The sequence below is a fragment of the Diadema setosum genome, chromosome 22 (assembly GCF_964275005.1).
Source record: "Diadema setosum chromosome 22, eeDiaSeto1, whole genome shotgun sequence".
Lineage (NCBI taxonomy): Eukaryota > Metazoa > Echinodermata > Echinoidea > Diadematoida > Diadematidae > Diadema > Diadema setosum.
The window spans coordinates 14,529,347-14,548,784 of NC_092706.1; the positions used below are offsets into that span (position 1 = coordinate 14,529,347).

The 19,438-nt window shown below is 38.2% G+C and overlaps 1 protein-coding gene across 1 annotated transcript; it reads left to right on the plus strand.

Moving 5' to 3' along the window:
- The first annotated feature begins 725 nt into the window (after nt 1-725).
- Nucleotides 726-18,268, plus strand: LOC140245037 (nucleolar protein 58-like). The gene is made up of 14 exons (XM_072324629.1): nt 726-827; nt 4,712-4,788; nt 6,031-6,083; nt 6,397-6,521; nt 6,978-7,114; nt 7,827-7,891; nt 8,502-8,636; nt 10,228-10,373; nt 11,508-11,634; nt 13,109-13,272; nt 14,075-14,209; nt 15,057-15,330; nt 16,898-17,004; nt 17,835-18,268. Exons 1-14 carry the CDS (start codon nt 783-785, stop codon nt 17,892-17,894), a joined length of 1,650 nt encoding a protein of 549 aa, XP_072180730.1. The 5' UTR covers nt 726-782; the 3' UTR covers nt 17,895-18,268.
- Nucleotides 18,269-19,438: the final 1,170 nt, after the last annotated feature.

Sequence of the window (19,438 nt, forward strand, 5' to 3'; positions counted from 1 at the left end):
ATCCTTCCCGTACGAGGGAGCTTTTGTCTTTTTTTTTAAAGTTGAAATTGAGATATCTCGCATACGCATTGATGGAATATTTGGGAAATTATTTAAAAAAAATGATCGGGGGAACTGAGAGAAGGAAGGGTTGATTAAAAGGGGATATTCCCCTTGTACGTGAGGGAACTATTTATTTTTCGGAATGTAAGTGATAACTGAAAGTCTTGTGCAATCAGAATTATTCAGAATCTTAAGGGATCGACGGCCCCATCGTCCCCCCCCCCCCTTTTTTTTTTTTTTTTTTTTTTTTTTGCTACGCGATATATAGTGCTTAGACGGGAACTTTGTGTAAGGACCCGGAATCTTTGGAAATTCATATTCAAGTGGGTCTTTTGATTTTTCCCCGATTTTTCCTTTTTTTTTTTTTTTCTTCTTTCCTTTTTTTTTTTTTAACGAACCAAAAGTGTAGGGGGCTGTAGCCCTCTCCCCCCCCCCCCCCCCCCCCCCCGCCCCGGTTCCGCGGTCCCGACATCAACAGGAACCATCAGGACAGGCAGCGCTAACCAAGCTTCATTTTCAGTGTGTTGCCTGACAAATCTGTTTATCGATGGCGTTTGACGAAGTACAGTACGCGATTGCGCACGCGCAGTCATGATTGTTGTGTGCAGAATGTTATGAGCACACGCAGGGCGCATTGTGTGCGCTTACGATCCGAGTGTGGATCGCGCAAAACCTCGTGGACACATGGTGGACGCACAAGCAGGCTAGTTGGATGAACATCGACGCTAAACCAAATTAACATGTTGGTCCTATTTGAATCGCCAGCTGGCTATGCCATTTTCAAGGTAAAAATCGATGCAGCAGTGTATTTTCAGTTTATACTAGTTCTAGCTACATGTGTCTTTGCGTAATTTTTATATTAACGATAACCAAATTGAGTAATAAAGCTAGTCATGTACATCATTTTGTTTAGTCCCGCATACTGTGTTGTATGTCTTGCTGAGCTGAGCTGCCAACAGACACGACAGACAGTCATTGTACACTTGTACATTGATAGTGTTTAAATATAATAAATGATAATGTAACTATACACAGCCCTGTCGCTGCAGGGCTGTGTATACTAATAGACTACTAATAGTTAATGATTATGATAATGATGCCATTTATGGTATCCATGCACCATTAATCTAATGGGCATGAATGAATTTCAGTTCTGTGTCACTGTGTTGAATGTTTATGATGATTTCACTCACAGAATACAAAATTTGACATGGGAGCTAGTGCACTTTCGCAACTCCTTGTCAATCAAATGATTTCTGAACATGCACAAAATCGCCCTATAATTTGAGTCTCCAAGGACCAAACTACAAATAAAGTTACTAAGTCTGAAATTACTCTGAATCCCTGATAGATGTCAGCTGTAGACTAGAATTGTGTATTGCCGGCATCATCTAGGCCTATGGTGTCTTTGAAAAGCGAAGTAAAATTTGTTTTTCCCTTTTCTTCAAATCAATTGTAATGTAAAGCAAGTTACGGAAAGACTTCCATATGTACCCCCCATGCCATACTATAGTACATTGACTCGGAGCTTCCTCTGAAGTCCGCATTACCCTAGGACACCGAGATCATGTACTGTTACACTAACTCTAACCTTAATCCTAAACTGACTAAACTCTAATCCTAATCCCAAAGCCACCTAAACTTATTGATGTTACTTATACATAATGCATATGTACCCCCCCCCCCCCCCCCCCCCCGCTATGCGGGGGTACATATGGAAGTCTTGCCCAAGTTACACTGTACCCATTGTTCAACAGCCTAAATCGTGGAAGCAAAATAGTGTGCATGATTTGAACGCCTGCGCTGTGATCATCTTTCGAACGCCTGTGCTCATTGTTTGACCCCATATGTCCGTGCTTCAACAATCGCAATGTACATGTACCGTGCCGTGTGTTATCGTGCCGTGTGTTATCTATATGAAAAGATTAGCATGCGTGCCATGCGCAGGCGAAACTGTAGTCTGTATACTGTACATGTTTGTGTGACATTTCGTTCATCACACTATGAGAGCTCTGTACTCCATGCTAGCGCGCTGTGCGAGAGATTCAACGCATACTGTGGGTAATTCCGCAGTTACAAGGTGGACATGACATGGATAAAAGAAGTGTGCCTCTTTATCTTACTCTTTAATATAGGTAACAGCTAATGCCATGGATGTTTACCAATCATAAAGGGCTTTCAAATTCAGTAGATTTTATTTTTTGTATATATTGGTTTTGCGAGATCTGAAACCATCATTTCAAATGTACATGTGGGACTGGGGATGCTGAAATTTACTTCAATGTGAATTACAGTGGGTTCCTTTGACAATTTTTCCTCAAAGTTTTGCTAAAGGGTAAAAGATGAATACATTTAAATACTCCAGAAGTCATGTGACATTTCGTGAATAACAAAAGGTGAAATTACCTGCAGAATTTCTTCGGACAAATGTAATGTTACTAACTGTAACATTACTAACCATACTTTTGGGGATCTAGCTAATAAATTATCCGTCGAACTGCTAAAAATATTTGTGTGAACATTTGTCATGATGCAATAAATGAAATTAATGCAACACTTTGTTTGAAGTACCTTGAATTTTTGCACACTTTTTGTTACAAGACATTGATTTTTTTGTCATGTCCTTTTTTCGTAACGTTACTAACCTGCCCTTTTAGCTGCCATAGCAATTCTAATATTTATTGGATTTTAGTTATTCTTTTCTATGTCATAAATATGGGAAGAACGACATAATTTTAACATGACAGGGTGCTACATAAGTCTATTTTACCACTTGCCTGGTCAGGCAGGCAGATTTCCAAATTCGCTGCAAAACACTTGCCCGAACATTAATTTTACTTGCCCAAAAAGAAAGTCCAAAATATAAAGAAATAACACAAAAAAAAAATCATGTGTCCAAAAAAACAGAAAAAAAAAACTCATTGGGGCTTCTTCACATAAGTGTTGGAAAGTTGCTGAAATGAAATACAGTGCACTCCTGTTATAACTAAATGCTCGGGACCGGCAGTTTTCTTTCATTATAACGAAATTTCGTTATAACCGAACAAATACAATATATCACGAAAACAAGGAAGCCACGCATATATGATATTCTGTTTGTTGAATACTCGTCATACACTGGAAAGCTATGTGAACATTAAAACAACTAGTTAATCAATTTCAGATTATTGTATTACAATAACGCAAGTTCCCCTCGGAAAATCTGCGTGACACACCAAGCGAACACACAGTGATGTGACGCGTGTGCCCATGCAGAGACGCTGTAAATGCCTTGTTCCGCTATGTATTTTCAAAAGCGATCCGCATTTCATTATAATGGAGCACATTTCTTTTGTTTTTCTTTGTCAGTGGTGCTCGGAAAAGACTTCGTTATGACGAGAATTTCGCTATAACCGTGTTCGTTATAAGCAAATTTCGTACCATAGACTTTAATGGCGATAATTTTGGAACCAAAAGTTTTACTTCGTTATAACCGTGTTCGTTGTAACGGGAGTGCACTGTATAAAGTGTGTTGCATCACTTGACAGCCATTATCTATGGGCTGACTTTGTGGGTTTGTTGGGGGAATAAGTGACAAAAGATGGCTTCAAAACTTCTTGCTTGCCCAATTCGGGCAAGCATTTGATCTCAATGTTCAAAAACACTTGCTCGAATTTGATTTTCACTTGCCCCGGGCAATCGGGCAAGTGCATATGTAGCACCCTGCATGATTTTCACTTGAAATGAATAAATGGGGATTTTGTAGTAAAAATAAATATCTAGATTTGTTTAAATGTAACGTTACTAACCGTGGAAATGCCCCTGTACATAACACGTTGCGATCGAACCAAGGCGATACCGCAAAGTCTGGCATGGGTGGCATGCAAATAAATATCGCATAAACGCTCAAGTTATTTCAGACACTGCGCTCCATTGTGGCCGACAATGATTTCGGAGGTCCGGCTATGTGGCCCATTGTTGTGCTCTTCAGAACACATGTGAAGGTAGTTGCATAGTTTGAATTTCACACTTGATTTGCGCCATTTTTTATTCATGAATTTCAGGGAATTTTTACTCGTAAGAGTGGTCTATTTATGGAAACAGTCGAGGGGCACTTGCTTTAAGTCTTGCCGAAACTGAGCGGTAACTGTGACCAGTCTAGACGAGAAGTGTTCTAACTGTGAATAGTTACATGTAGTAGGAACTCTGGTCTTGTACAGCCGTGATCACACCTAAAATCCAACTTTAAATGCTGGAATTTTCATTAATTTTCATACATACATACAAATGCACAATCTGAAACTGAAATGAGCCATCTAATGTGATGCAACAAATCCTTTCAGTGACCATCAGCAAAGTAATACACAAGTGATTTGTTGTAGCAAGTGGAATGAAGGTGATTGAGAAATGCAGTTCCCAGAACGCACACAGTCACACACAGACATACATTAACATAAATACACTGGAGACACCTACACATGCACTTCTTTACTGCCTTCTTTCTTACCTTGCCACAATCATCACACGTTGATTTTTACTAATTTAGCTCCAAATTTTATACTGATCTACTTCCCTGAGCTTTCATACTATAGCAACGTAATATCAGCATGATCAGAATGGAGTTTCCCTTGAAAAAGAGAAAGACTAAAATTTCAACTGTGTGTGTAACATTGTGGCCTCCACTTTTCAGTTGCTGGATGAGAAAAGGCTTCAGCAAGTTGATGATCTGTACAAGTCATTTGCATCACCAGAGACTGCCGGCAAAGTGTAAGTTTTGAATGCGATGGAACAAGATTCTCATATTGAAAGAGAGTACACATACATGCATGGGGAATCTGTCCTGAGTCATCAGTAATATCAAGTGACAAAGCGATACATTTACTGAGTCTTGTGGATAACAGCTTGATATGTCCATGCTAACAATATAGGAAATGTGAATATTCTGCCTCTGACTGACTTTATGTCACAATTTTTGTTTGGTTGTATGCAGAAAGAGTTATTACCTTCGGTACATACTGTTTCCAGTGTCATACTGTTTCCAGAGTTTGTGTTTTCGTAAGTTTTTATTTTTTTCAAGATCGCATCATTTGACCTAAAATGACCGGTTGCATAGTGTTGTTAGCATCACGCGACATCAAGAATCCAACAAATCAGTCTGTGGAGAAAGTCTTAAATAACATAAAGATGCAGACTTTAGCTCCATGTGACCACTCACCTTAAAACCAACGCACCCAAAAAAAAAAAAAAAAAAGTAGGCCAAAATTGATTTTCACTTTTCTACATGGTTCAAAAGTGTAAGCTCTAAGCCATGTTAGAATTGGACCATCTTTAAATAACCCATTAAAAAAAATGATAAAAATAAGAGAAAATCAGGAGATATCGTTTCATAGAAAAGGGAGTAATGAGGGTGAAAGATTTGGGTCGTTGTCAATGTAGGCTTGCTGTGTTGAAGTATCAATGAAAACATATTGTATTTCCCAGTGAAAGTTGTGCTTTACCAAGAAAATATATGATCCAGAGAAATGCTAATATCTTCATTTCGCCACCATTTTTGACAGTAGGTAGAGAAACGATTGCTGTCTGACATACACTTTTGTACCGATATCTTGTAAAATTTGAGTTGGTAAACCCCAATGATGCGTTTTGGTCCATTACAGACTCCGAGAATCCTAATCTGTGACTTAATGAGGGTTTTGATCTGGACAGTCACATTTGATGTGGTTGCATTTATTTTTTTTTAGTGTATGCATCTTTTGATATATATAAAGAGAAGAGGCTGTGTCAAAATGAAACAGTAATCATCTTTTCTTCTGTACCTCTATATTTCTTTTCATTTGTTTATTTTTTTGTAGATTTTAATAGTATGATGTACTATGAACTGCAACCAGTGTCTGTGATGTAAGGAATGTAATCTGACAATAATCAGTGATCAAATCAGATGTTCAAAACATGTCATCATGTTTATAATTCATAATATGCTCTTCTTCTGTATGTTAACTTAATTTCTAGAATCAAACTGAAGCAGTTTGAGAAGTTTCAGGACACAACAGAAGCTTTAGCAGGTAAGTTCACAAAGCTTTGGGTGACTGTATCATTATTCAACAAAGTGATTAGCAAGTAACTTTTGCTCTTTAGAAAGAAGATTGGCAGCTTTGTATATCTAAATATAGTGATGAATAATAGAACATCTTGATAACATTTACTTCATAGTTTCTTTCGTACAATGTAGTATCATTTTCACATGTTACTTTGTTTTTGTTGGGTTTTGTTTTGTTTTTGTAATGGGGAAATACTGTACATTGGTATGAAATGCCAGTCTGTTGTACACTGTATGTATAGTAATCATGTCTCATATGTTTGTGTGTTCACTCGCAGCTGCGACAGCTTTAGTGGAAGGGAAACTTGGCAAGGGTTTGAAGAAAATCTTGAAGAAAGTTGTCGCCAAAGATGCACAGGCTGAGCTTGCTGTTGCAGATGCAAAGCTGGGAAACATCATCAAGGTAATGTAGAATTCACAATACAGGTTTGGCGGATCATGGTCCATACCCATCAGTGTGTGTACAATATAGAGATTGATGTAAGGAGCAGGTAGAGTATGATTGAGAAGCTTTGAAACATCGGTAATACTGCATTGTTTAGCCAGAGAAAGAAGGGAGCAAAGATTATGAGGGATTGTTTTAGAATCCAGCCACTTTATACACTGTCTTGTTATACTTATCCCCGTGACTGTATGCACATCAGAGGTAGTAGTCTTAATGTCACTATATGTACACATGACAATGGGATAACATTTTTTAGTAGAGTTTATCTTCTCTTCAAAAAAACATTTGTCACTCATACACAAAATCAATTCGTATTGAAATGATTGATGCTTATGTTGTCAAATGTTTTTGACCTGTTTAAGTTATAATAAAAAACATTAGTGTAATTTTAGTTCTCGTAAATTTTGTATTCAGGATAAACTCAACATGACCTGTGTTCACAACTCGTCCATCTCTGAGCTGATGCGTGGAATCAGATCCCAGTTTGACAGCCTGGTTCCCGGTCTGCCCGGTAGGGAGATGACAGCCATGACATTGGGTCTAGCACACAGGTAAATGAGTGCATGGGACTATAAAACCATTTACCAGGATTAGATAGGGGGGATTATGTTTACACTGTGTATGAACATCATCAGTTGAAAAAAAAAAATTTTTCTTTTCTTTTCATTTCTTTTCTAAATTATAAACAGTTAAATTTCCTTGGTGTCTTTTGTAAGCCACCAAATTCCATGTAAACGTGATTTAATAGAATTGAAAAGATAAGAAATGGCATCTGACTCCCAAGAGCCTGTGCCACGTTTTGAGCTGCAAACTGCAAGTTTTGGCACTGGCACAGACAAAGCGATTCTAATAAGAGGTGGCTCCCACCTTTTATTAGGATCGCTCTGTTGTGGATGTCTCAGCCATTTCAAAACCTATTTTCGACAAATTAACTTTGAATTACTCGTACAGTACTAGTATATGCTCTGTCATATTTTTTGTAACGGGTTTCTCATTATCTCAAAAAATTATAAATAAAAAAAAAAAAAATGTTAGAAACCTGAAACCACATCTCAACCGAAACTACAATGCCAACCCTTTTAAATCTTTCAAAGTAAGTGATGTTCTGTGAAAACAATGATATAGTTATATACCATAGGGGACTTTCGCTTCATTACTATTGTAGTAAATATCCATTGTCTGAGGATTCTTGTGTGTATGTGCTTGTTTGCAGACATTGGACAGAAAACTAATTTTCATATTTCAATTTTCCGTTTGTCACAGTTTGTCAAGATACAAGTTGAAGTTCAGCCCGGATAAAGTGGACACAATGATTGTTCAAGCGATTTGTAAGGAGACATTTTTGCTTGTTCTGCAGCTATTTTGTAATGTCGCAGTGAGTGGCAATATGGCAGAATTTCTGGTACATGTACATACAGTGTATAATCTGATTTAAAATTATTGCTGTAATTGCATTTTAGTATTGTGTATTCGGTATTGGTATTGTTCTTATGGTTTCTTTTGTGAATGTATTGCATATCAGTAAATGATTGCATTTTAGTCACTGGTTGTAAAATTACCTTGAAGTTAACCTTTTCAGAACTTCTTGATGTGGTCAAATGTATAAGTTGGTTCTGGTTTTGGAGGGTTTTTTTGTTTGTTTGTTTGTTTGTGTTTTTGCTGGTATTGTCATTTGAGTGTCATTGTAATTGAATTCATCTTCTTTTTTTTTGTACTGATATTTTAAGGTCTATAATTTTTTTATTATTGCAGATTGCCATTGAGGAAAATTTTTATTTTCATGCTGTGGGTAAGGTCTTTTCAATCTCACACTCATCACATGATAGAGGAATACTTTGCATAAATTCAGTATTGTCAGCATTGCATTCTTTTTGAGTGCATGATATTCATGAATTGTTTTATGAGGTAAATTGATCTGCTTTTTTCACCTAACTTTAGCTCTGTTGGATGACTTGGACAAGGAGCTGAATAATTACGTCATGCGGTGTAGGGAGTGGTATGGCTGGCATTTCCCAGAGTTGGGAAAAATCATCACCGATAATCTCGCATTCGCAAAAACAGTACTTCACATGGGTGAGTGTTTGTGAAGAAAGAAATTAATGTAATATTGACCAAGTTTTCTTGTTATTGCGATTTAAAGGGGCATAGTCCCCCCGGTAGTGTAGAGGGCGCTGTTGATGATACTGCTGATCACCGTTAGCATTGATACGAAGATTACCGAAGTTGAGCTGTCATCAAGAGTAAAGTGCGTAGGTGTTGCTAAGTAACGTTGTTTTCGTTGTCTTCTCTGCGCATCGCGCAGTCTGTAGTAATGCCAGGGTACGTGCATATGTGCATGTTATTATGACATCACAAAAGAAGTTTGCTAAAGCTGTCATCCCCCTCAGCAGAATCATGAGCCGAACTGTGATCCGACCACTGACTACAGTGAATCGGACTTCTTCGGACTCGGGGGAAAGTGGGCCAAAGCGTAAGCGCTAAAGAGGAGTCAATAGCGTAGGTCTCTATAGGAAACTTGCGCCGTGCGTCCGCGTACGCATTTGACTAAAACACCGGGACCATGCACCTTTAAGAATGATTTGTGTAGGTAAGTCAGAGATGGCAGAGGCAGTGTTCAATTTGTTATCTTTCTCTTTTTAGAGCCTATTACCAAAAAGAATATTGTTTTCTAATTGAATGGTATATTTTGTATGAGTCCCCTTTGAAATGAAATACTGATTCCAACATTAGAACTTTTTTTTCTGTTGCCTTCTTGTTTGTTTGTGTGTGTATGTGTGTGTGTGTGTGTGTTTACTTCCATATTTGCTGTGAAAAAGAGGTGATGATTTCAATGAGTGTTATTTACCAATAAAGACAAATGCAAAGTATCTCCACTGGAGACAGGAAAGAAAGTTCGTACATCTTGCTGGTATATAGGAAAAAGTGGAGTACCATAGACGAGGTTCCAGGACATTAAAAAACGTGTTGCCTGTTGAGGGGCAAAAACAAATCACATGAGTATTAAATGCATAGCTCTAGCGCACGGTGTGCATGCCACATACCAGCCTGCCTGGCTGGCCTGATGAAATAGCTTGTGATGATGGGACTTTGGGATGTAACACTTACGTGCTCACCCACATGTATGGAGGCCCCCATATGCAGTTTTTACCCCTCGGCAAGTTGAGCCATGGCTTAATGACATCATTGGAGCCTCGTCTACAGGAGGGGTGTCAAAAGGACGTGCTATCAGCTTTAAAGGGATTGTATAGTTAAGGTTCAGACCTATCTTCCGGCGTCTAACATTTTTTTGTGGAGATAATGAGAAACTTTTTATGAAATATGAAAGAACAAGTAATTCCAAGAGAAATTCAACATTTCTTTGATGAAAATTGGCTTTGAAATCGCTGAGATATCCAAAACAGAGCAATCCTATTAAAGATGGGACCCAACTTTTGTTACGGTCGCTTTGTTTTACTTTGTTTTTGGATGTCTCAGCCATTCCAAAACCGATTGTCATAAAACAACCTTTGAATTCCTCTTTAACAGAATGGGATGACCTGTACTGTTTCGTAAGTAATTTCTTGGTATCTCACGCAGAGTTAAAAGCCCGAATCTCATCTCCACCAATACTATATCATCCCTTTAATAGCAAGGATCTATTGCCCTCTCTCTGCTGTAATTGTAGGTGTGAGAACAAATGCAGCCACCACAGATTTTTCAGAGATTCTCCCTGAGGAGCTGGAGGAGCAGCTCAAGCTGGCTGCAGAAATATCAATGGGCACGGAGGTCTCGGAGGAAGACATCCTCAACATTAAGTACCTCTGTGAGCAGGTGAGTTGTGGAGCAGCCACCTCAGCTGACCCCAGAATTCTGACCATGATTTTAAATTTTTACAGTTTGTATTTTCCCATTCAGTAATTATCAAGCAGAACTGGTAAAACAAGCAAAGAGGTAAACCAAGTGAATGACAACAACAACAAAAAAAGATTGTGTTTCTCTCTTAGTGTGATTACAGGTTATAATCAGTTGCAACTACTTGAAGAAATCACAGGAGGCAGTCTGAGAAGGGAATCCAGTAATTACAAATATGCATGCAAAGTGCTGATTTTGGTGACATATAAGGAAAGTGTATTGCAAATGATCGTGACTGTATGTTAAGAAGTTGAAATTAAGCAAGATACAGTGATTTTTTTGTGGTCACATCAGCAACTTAAGTTAATAAGTTGGATAAGTACTATTAGTATTTGTGGTCATCGGATATCTATTCAATTACTTGGTGGAAGCAGTGTGCAAGCAGGGAAAAGGTACGGAGCAGCTTTGGAGATTGTTAGATTCCCATCGGTGATGTGAACAGAGTATGGAATGATGAAAAATGATTATTATTTTCTCGTATTTCGTCACTACCACTGAGATGGGAAGAAACTGTTGCTGCTCTATAGGAAGAAGAGTATAGTAGGGCACAAACGACAGTTAGGGTTAGATAAAAGCTTCTTGGATTTCAGAAAAGGTAGGAGAAGCCCTAAACCAGATGCTCTGTTAAAAGGAAAAAATATATTCTCTCAGTTTCTGAGATAGGCGTGTTGCAGTTAAACAACGAGTAGTATTTCCATGTTAAATGAGACAGTTTTGAAGGAGAAATACTGAAAAATTATTATTTCATGATTCATTATACCAGTATACTACTGCATTACCGTTACCATTGTTCATGCAAACATTGAAAAAGCAATCATGTTGATATTTTGCAGTCATTTTAGTGTTCTTATCAGTTCTCATATTCATAATGGTCAATATGAATCCTTATACAGGAAGTAGCTGCAGTTGCATCTTTGCTTGTGGATATGTTGTACATCATGTTGTTATTGCTTATTTTGCCACAAGCATTGTTTTTGCCTGTGCTATTCCACTGCAAAGGTTATGATGCATGTGGATTTTTGTTTTTCTCCATAACTTGTGGCCACACAACAGGTTGTTGAGATCACAGACTACCGGACCCAGCTGTATGACTACTTGAAGAACAGGATGCAGGCAATCGCACCCAATCTGACCACGCTGGTAGGAGAGCTTGTTGGTGCCAGGCTTATATCACACGCAGGTAAGATTGATGATAAACCTATATACTAACATCGTGAATATTATGTCCAAAATTGACAATGCTGTTTAGATGGCATATTAATCATTGTAAGTATAGGAAACCAGTTATTCTCTTGGTATCACCTACTCTTACTGTGTTGATTCTTGGCCATCCTTCAGATGGGAGAATTTTCGGTCAACATTTTCAGTCGGATCCACATCCTTGCTTACCAATGTAAAATGCATTCATAATACATACATAAAAATAATCAAGCTTTCCCAGCTAAACACAACTCACATTTGGACGAGTGAAAATGAAAAGGCAGTTGCCTGCTGGAAGTGTTTAGCCCTCGCCTAAGTGACTATTCAGGCAAATGGAAGAAAGAATTAGTGTACTGCCCTCTGTAGACGGTGTCCATGGCATTGAGCCTATGGAGGAATCTCGGGGTCAGGATTAGTGGTAGTAATACTAATATTGGATGTATACTTATCCTGCCTTTTCACCATGTCCTGGTGCTTAAAAGGGAATTAACCCCAAGTATACATGTGGATTGAGTAGATGCAGCAATATTAGAACACATCAGTGAAAGTTTGAGGAAAAACACAATCTGTGCAGAGGTTATTATTTGTTGAAATTTGGTGACGAGATCGCTGGTTTAGAAGAGTACTGCAGATCATGACATCACATATGTACTATGATATAAAAAAACTATTAAGAAAATTCCTCTGAATATCATTTCATACAAAAAGAACACATTCCCTGGACTTGTTACCGACATAGTTATGTCAAGGGTAATATTATTCCCAACTGCTTTCTGAAAGAAGTTAGTGCTCCTTCATTACGACAGAAAAGTGAAAAAAAAATTCTCTATATTTTCTTTATATGGTAGTCCATATGTGATGTTATGATCCGTTGTAGTCTTTTGATCCAGCGGTCTCATCACCAAAACTTCAAAAATTCATAACTTATGAACGGATTGTCAAATTTTCCACAAATTTTACCGATGTATTCTACTAATATTGCTCCATTCACTCAATCAACATGTATTTTGGGGTTTCATTCTCCTTTAGAGCACTTTGCAGCTAATTTTATCCTAAAGACCCCAGTTATTTGACTCAATGCACGTAATGTACACTCTCTCCACCCTCTGGGCAGGCTGCTGATTTATTGTGCACACATGCTACATCCAACCACATAAAACACATGAAGCTACAATGTACCAACCTGGTACCCATTTATATTGGTGGTAACATTAGTGTTTAACCTGCAATGCAGAAATGAAACATGTTCTCTTCAGATAATTGATGACAGGTCTGAGTCCTGTGGTTCCTTTTTTTTTTCCCCCGACATGTTAAATTATAGATAACAAGTCGCAATCATGCAAATTTCATTTGTAGAGGGAGACAAATTGAAGAAAATTCACACCTCAACCCCTCTGCTTTAAAAATATTTGCTTTCTTTCATAGTCTCTCCTGTTCGTGATTTTCCTCCATAGGGTCACTGATGAATCTGGCCAAGCACCCAGCCTCAACAGTGCAGATCCTGGGGGCAGAGAAAGCTCTGTTCAGGGCCCTGAAGACCAAGAAAGACACACCCAAGTATGGTCTCATCTACCACGCCTCTTTGGTGGGACAGACAAATACTAAGAATAAGGGAAAGGTAAGGAGACAATGTTTGCAGGTTGCAGTAAAATCACTATCTCTGTTTTCCTCTTCTTAGTACCAAAGGATGGTACACAACATAAAACTACCAGTTTAACCCAAATCTTTAGACTTGCAAAATTTTGTATTTGCAATGTGTCTCATGCCTGGCAGGACATTTATATGAATTTTGTTCAAAAAGATATTTATTGTTTCTGTGTAACTTTTAGTAAGAAAAGTGTTATTGGACATGGTCAGCAGTAATCCAGCAATGTTACGGGGATCAATTTTTTATTGCAAAAGAATATTAGGTACTTCAGCGTTTTGTTATGTTTTGTTTTTTGTTGTTGTTGTGATGTACATGTATATAGGATTCTTTCTGCATGCTACCCAACATAATATTCTAGGAAAGCAGTGAAAGTTTCATGTGAAGGGCATTGGAAACTATAGTAGTTCATAGATGTAGAAATGTGTGTTTACAAAAACTATTTGCAATTTTGTATCATTTATATCATGATTAAAAAATGCTGTATTTGGGTCTTGCAGCTTCGATAGAATTCTCATTGCAAAAAGAACTAAAGAAAAACTAATTTCTGTTTCCACCTTATTTAAATTGTATTAACTTAGTAACAATGATAGTAACAAATTGTAATAATGATATATCAGTAATATAATAATGCATCATATCGTCTATAGTAGCACAAAAAAAAAGAATGCTTAATTCTCCTCACGTATGAGGAAAACGGGAAGAAAAAAAAATCAAATTTTATCCAACAAATTTGAGCAGACTTCAAATGTGATCATGAATTGTTCTGTTTCAGATGTCAAGAATGCTAGCAGCCAAGACGTCACTAGCCATCAGGTACGATGCCCTCGGGGAAGACACGAGCAGTGAGCTTGGTCTAGAGAGCAGAGCCAAGATAGAGGCAAGACTGAGGAGTCTTGAAAGAGGAGAGGCAAGTTACATATTTCTTTAGTCCCATGCATATCTTCTCATGTTAGCCATTTTAATCACATTGTTGCGTTCTTGCTAAGCCAGTGAAATTCTAGGCCTTTGAACAATGTCTTCTGAGTGATTTTTTTAATCCCATTATTTTAACAGCTTTGCTGACACCTTTGCAGTGCATGTATGCAAGTCCACATTTACTGATGTCGTTAGTAATTGGAGATTTTGTTGAGAATTTGACAAGTAGGAAGAAAGTCATGCAGCCTCATAATGACAATTGGTCAGGATGTAGCATCATGTCAAGACTTTAGGAAAGTCATTTTGCAACTTTCTTTTATCTTGACAAGCATGATTTCATTGTATTCTTTCTTTTCCGGCTTCATTGTATTCTTTCTTTTCCGGCTTTTGATAGACAACTTCTGGATCATAGTGAAGACTATTTCGATGTTTCCACCCATTAGATCAAGTATATTTTTGTGTTTTCACAAAAGGGCATTGATTGTAGCAATGATTATTTTTGCATTAACTGTATGTGTCTGTAAAAAGCAAAGAGCGAACGGTTGAACCTGTCTATGATGTGAATTTGCTGGATTATGAAATCCATGATTATCATTAATCCAATTCGTCACTACCGCTGAGACAGTATCCCCATGTGAGAATTATTATAGCCAAATTATCCGTAGGAATGTATGTAAAGTAGGTAATTTTATGATTTGATGATGAACTACCCAAAGGTATAGTAAACAGTTCATCTTGTGGGCTGCTGAATACCAACTGAGGATGTTGGTTGAAAGAGAAATTGGTACCAATGTGATAATTTGTTAATTGGAAGAAAAACCTAAATCTTTCCCCCACAGGAGCGAAGGCTATCAGGAACCGGCAAGGCGAAGGCAAAGTTCGACAAGTACCAGCACAAGAGTGAGGTGAAGACCTACGACCCAGGCATGGACTCCACCCTTCCCTCCGTGCCAAAGAAGCGGAAGATCGAAGAGGTGAATGGGGAGGATGAGGAGAACGATGAGCAGGCTGTCTTTGCATCGCCAGATGGAGAGCGGAAGAAGAAGAAAAAGAAGAAGAGGATGTCGGAAACGGAAGAAGTTGCTGTGAAGGAGGAGCCAGAGGAGGAAACAGGTTGGTGTCATAGGCCGCATTCGAGGTCTCCAGAGGGAACCGAACCAAACCATACCATACTGTACAATACTGTGCCATATTCAGAGTGTTTGAGTGCTCAGTAGAGATAGTGCACCTCATTTGTTATTTTTGGACTTGAGTCAGAGGGTTCACACAATTTTTAGCAATCAGCACATTCACCTCATGCACCTACAAAACATACAGATGTCCCCAACAAAGAGAATCAACTTTTCATATCATAGTTCAGCATCGTGTGGACAGAACTTGTTGATATAGTAGGTAAACGCAGATACAGGAGGGGGTCCTGTCCTCAAGGATAGCTACCTTCGAGGATAAGCTTCGTCATTTGAACGCGTGTCGATGATGTAGTACTTGATATACGCATTCAAGCGCTGTCTGGCGCGGCATGGTACAGTATGGTATGTTTATGAGTACATCTGGATGTGGGATACTTCTGGCTCAGTTTGGTATGGTATGCTGGAATGCACTGCTAGAGAGAATATCACTGTGCATTCAAGTTTACAGAAACAAACGAAGTGAAATCAAACAAGTATTGGTAGAAATGTCTTTGGAGTCATACATCATATTTTCTTTAAAAAGATCTTATGCAGGGAAACCCTCTTGTGAGGAGGCCTCTGGGAACTGCCGGTTTTTAATATACTAAAAAGTAGACCAGCTGTATACAGTACATATTGTAATTGAAAATTGGGACTACCGAATTTGCCTTGTTAAAAGTGACAGATCATTCGAAGTGAGGTAGTTATATATATCAGAGGTTTCCTTTATTGTGATAATAATCACAGTGGGGCGCAAATTAAATGAGATGACAATGCCATTTCCTCACAAATCTCTCACTGATGCTGAGAAGGCTTCATTTGAATATCTTGCCTGAGAAATAAGGTTTTGTATCCTTTCCATTAGATAAATCTAGAATTGTTTTGACTTTGCAGCAGTAGCTTGTCAGTTGGAGGAAGCTTATATTTTGTTGGCAACGATAGCTCTTATGATATTGTCATTCAACAAACGGGGAAAGTTGTAGAGCATGATGTGGTGTTTGTGCTGCTATCCAAAAGATACTGTATTATTGGGAATAGCAGTGCCCTGCAATAATCATTGTACTGAGTTTTCCTATGTGTTTATCACAAATGAATGAAATCTTTTACATCTGACAGGAATGCAGCCAGGTCATTATGTATGATGTTGTTGTATGACCATCCAATAGCATAATTGTCTATAATTGTGCATTTTCAAAAGGAAACTCAAAATTCATTTATTTCAAGAATAGAACTGATAATAATGTATTGTGGATTGTTTGCATTCGTGATTGATTTGTATGTTTGTTTTCTTTTGATAACTGTAGAGAAGAGTTGCTTCGAAACATGTTTGTCATACAGCGCTAAGTGCTGAGCTAAGCGCTGTTCCATGTTATGATGATGATGATTATTATTATTATAAAGTTAAGAAATATTACACATTCAAGTAGCTGGTGTGCTGTAGAAATTTTCTGTAGGATTCCCATAGCAGACACACTACTGACAATGTTTTCAAAAACTCTACTCTCTAACAGTACCAGAGGTATCTTCAGAGAAGAAGAAGAAGAAAAAGAAGAAGCAGCCCAAAGATGAAGATGTGGAGGCGGAACCAGAAGAGGAGGCAGCAGCGGAACCCGAGACGGTGAGTGCCAATGATTATTTGTCTTTTGGATGAAAACTGTTTACTAAGGGCTGGGTGCTTAGTTTGGACCCACTAATCCCATCCGCTATTCTCGTATGGTTATTGCCTGAAAATGTGAGCAGAAAAAATGTTCTCTCAAGGGATGCCCTCTCAACTTCATGATGTGTACAATACTGTACTCTGATTTTCGAATTTGTTGCCATTTCAGAGTCTTTGTTTTCATGAGAATGTTTTGAGTCATTTCCATGTTTGATTTCTTTTTTTACTGAAAACATTTATTATGTGTGCATACTGCCTACCTGAATCTTGAACAGACAATGCAAAAGAGAGAGAGAGAAAAAAAAAAAAAGATAGGGAATATCTCCCATCTGTTGAAATATGTTAAAATGGAAGTGGCTTCCCTCTCCAACTTTAGTCAGCCCTGCCGTAATCTGTTGCCAGTAAGTAAAAACCCTGATGAAGTGGATGCTCTGTGAAATATATACTACTCTGAATCAAGAGAAGGGGAGGCCTTCCATGGAGGTTCCAACAGATTCGGCTTCCCTGCATATTACTGTCACTGTACCGAAGTGATTGTTGTGATAATTTCATTTCCATTCGTAGTTTGAGCCACACTTGACAGATGGTAATTAAATGTGTGTCTTTCTTATGCTTCTGGTGTAGAGACAACATATTTCTCTGCCCTGCAGCCGTGAAGTTGATTTGTGCAGCAGTTTTTTTTTTTTTTTGTTATTTTTTTGTGGAGAATTTGATGAGAATTGAAAAAAAAAAAAAAAGTGTTGTGACATTAAAGTTATTTTGCCTCTTTTCCTTCTTTCTTGCACTTATAGCCCAGCTCAGAAAAGAAGAAAAAGAAAAAGAAGAAGAAGTCGCTTCCAGAAACTGATTGAGTAGTCATCTTTCGAAGAGGAACAGTGAACAGTATTGTGTTTAATATGAAATTGAACTGGGAATCATTCATTTCCTAGTGCAAGGACTGTGTACAGTAACCACGAAGACTGACCAACACCAATCTCCATGGTAGAGGGGACAGTGCCAGGAGTTATGTCATCATTGAAAATCATCATTTTACGTTCTGCAGCTTCGTGAATGTTTTGCAACGACGAAATTGGAATATTTGAGGAGCCATGTATCAAAATTTTAAGTATTCTTGGTCAAAAGTGCATAGTTGGATATGCAAAATTCACTCAATATATATTAAAACTACTTCTTTGGATGTTTACTCTAGTGAGTTGATGTATGGCCATGTTTGTTTGTTTTGTTTTGTTTTTTGTAAACAAAATTTTCAATACTGGACAACAACCATGATGAACAACAAGACATTAATTTTGCTTGTGTGTTTTTGTTTTTTGTGTTGTTGTTTCTTTTTTAGATAGTCAAAGTATGGCCAGGGTTCTGTATAATAGTGTCACTCTTTGACCATACAAGTTACTAGACACCATTTCTTTGACCAATCTAGTTGTTTCTTTTGTCTCAAAAACTATCAACTTCAGTTTTCTGTTTGTCATGGCTACATCTTTTTTGGAGGTGGCACTCTCTGAGCTTTGCTGCGACTCATCTATGAAATTTGTCAGTGGTGTGCATTGGATAAAAGTTTGAATGAAGTCAATCATGCATGCTGAATCAGTTCCTTTCCAAAGCATCTGCAACGTCCATAGCTGGGTGTGTTATTCCTGAGAATATGTGAATATACAAATGATGCACAGGATAGAGTGCGTTAGTGGAGGCGTAGCGCACTCGAGAGTATTTACAATTGTGAAACATGCACGAGGCGAAGCCAAGTGCATGTTGCACTACATTGTAAATACCCGAGAGTGAGCTGCATCTCCACTAACGCCACGAAATAATCCTGTGCATCATTTGTTTTATAAAATGGGTCGAAAACTAACAACATTTTACACGTACCTTTGTGGATCAAGATGTCCGAAGATGTTCGTCCCAAACACGTCGCACTCGGAAATCCCGCACATATAACTACTGCACGTATAAGAGTATACGTACGCCACACATGTTATGCACACAAGAAAGGCCAGCCGGCAGCCCGAACTAGAAGTTGTTTACAGGATTGACAGCGCGTATAGTAGCGCGCGACGCACTTGTAACAACTGATTGAGTGCGCACTGCTAGTGCAAACATTGTAACGTCGGCCGTGGATCCGGATGTTAGTGAGAAATTAATACAAGCACACGTGACTCATTTCAGCGCTTCCAATTGGCTACATTCTTGAACCCATTTTATAACATCATTTAACTGATAATCAGATTTTATTTTATTTTTTTTATTTACCATGAATCTTTTCCCCTGCAGTTTAAGAGTTATTACCATGAAGGGGGGGGGGGGGGAGGGGGTTTAACCCTACACATCTGGATTAACATTATCAATGCACCATTCATTCATCATTCACCATTCATTTCATGAAAATTTTTATGCTGTA

What these genes read in the sequence shown, in the direction of transcription:
- LOC140245037 (XM_072324629.1), top strand. Translation starts at nt 783, where the DNA reads ATGTTGGTCCTATTTGAATCGCCAGCTGGCTATGCCATTTTCAAG. An exon ending in AAAAACAGTACTTCACATGG is followed by an intron (nt 8,637 to 10,227) that starts GTGAGTGTTTGT and finishes CTGTAATTGTAG; the next exon opens with GTGTGAGAACAAATGCAGCC. An exon ending in GGAGCCAGAGGAGGAAACAG is followed by an intron (nt 15,331 to 16,897) that starts GTTGGTGTCATA and finishes ACTCTCTAACAG; the next exon opens with TACCAGAGGTATCTTCAGAG.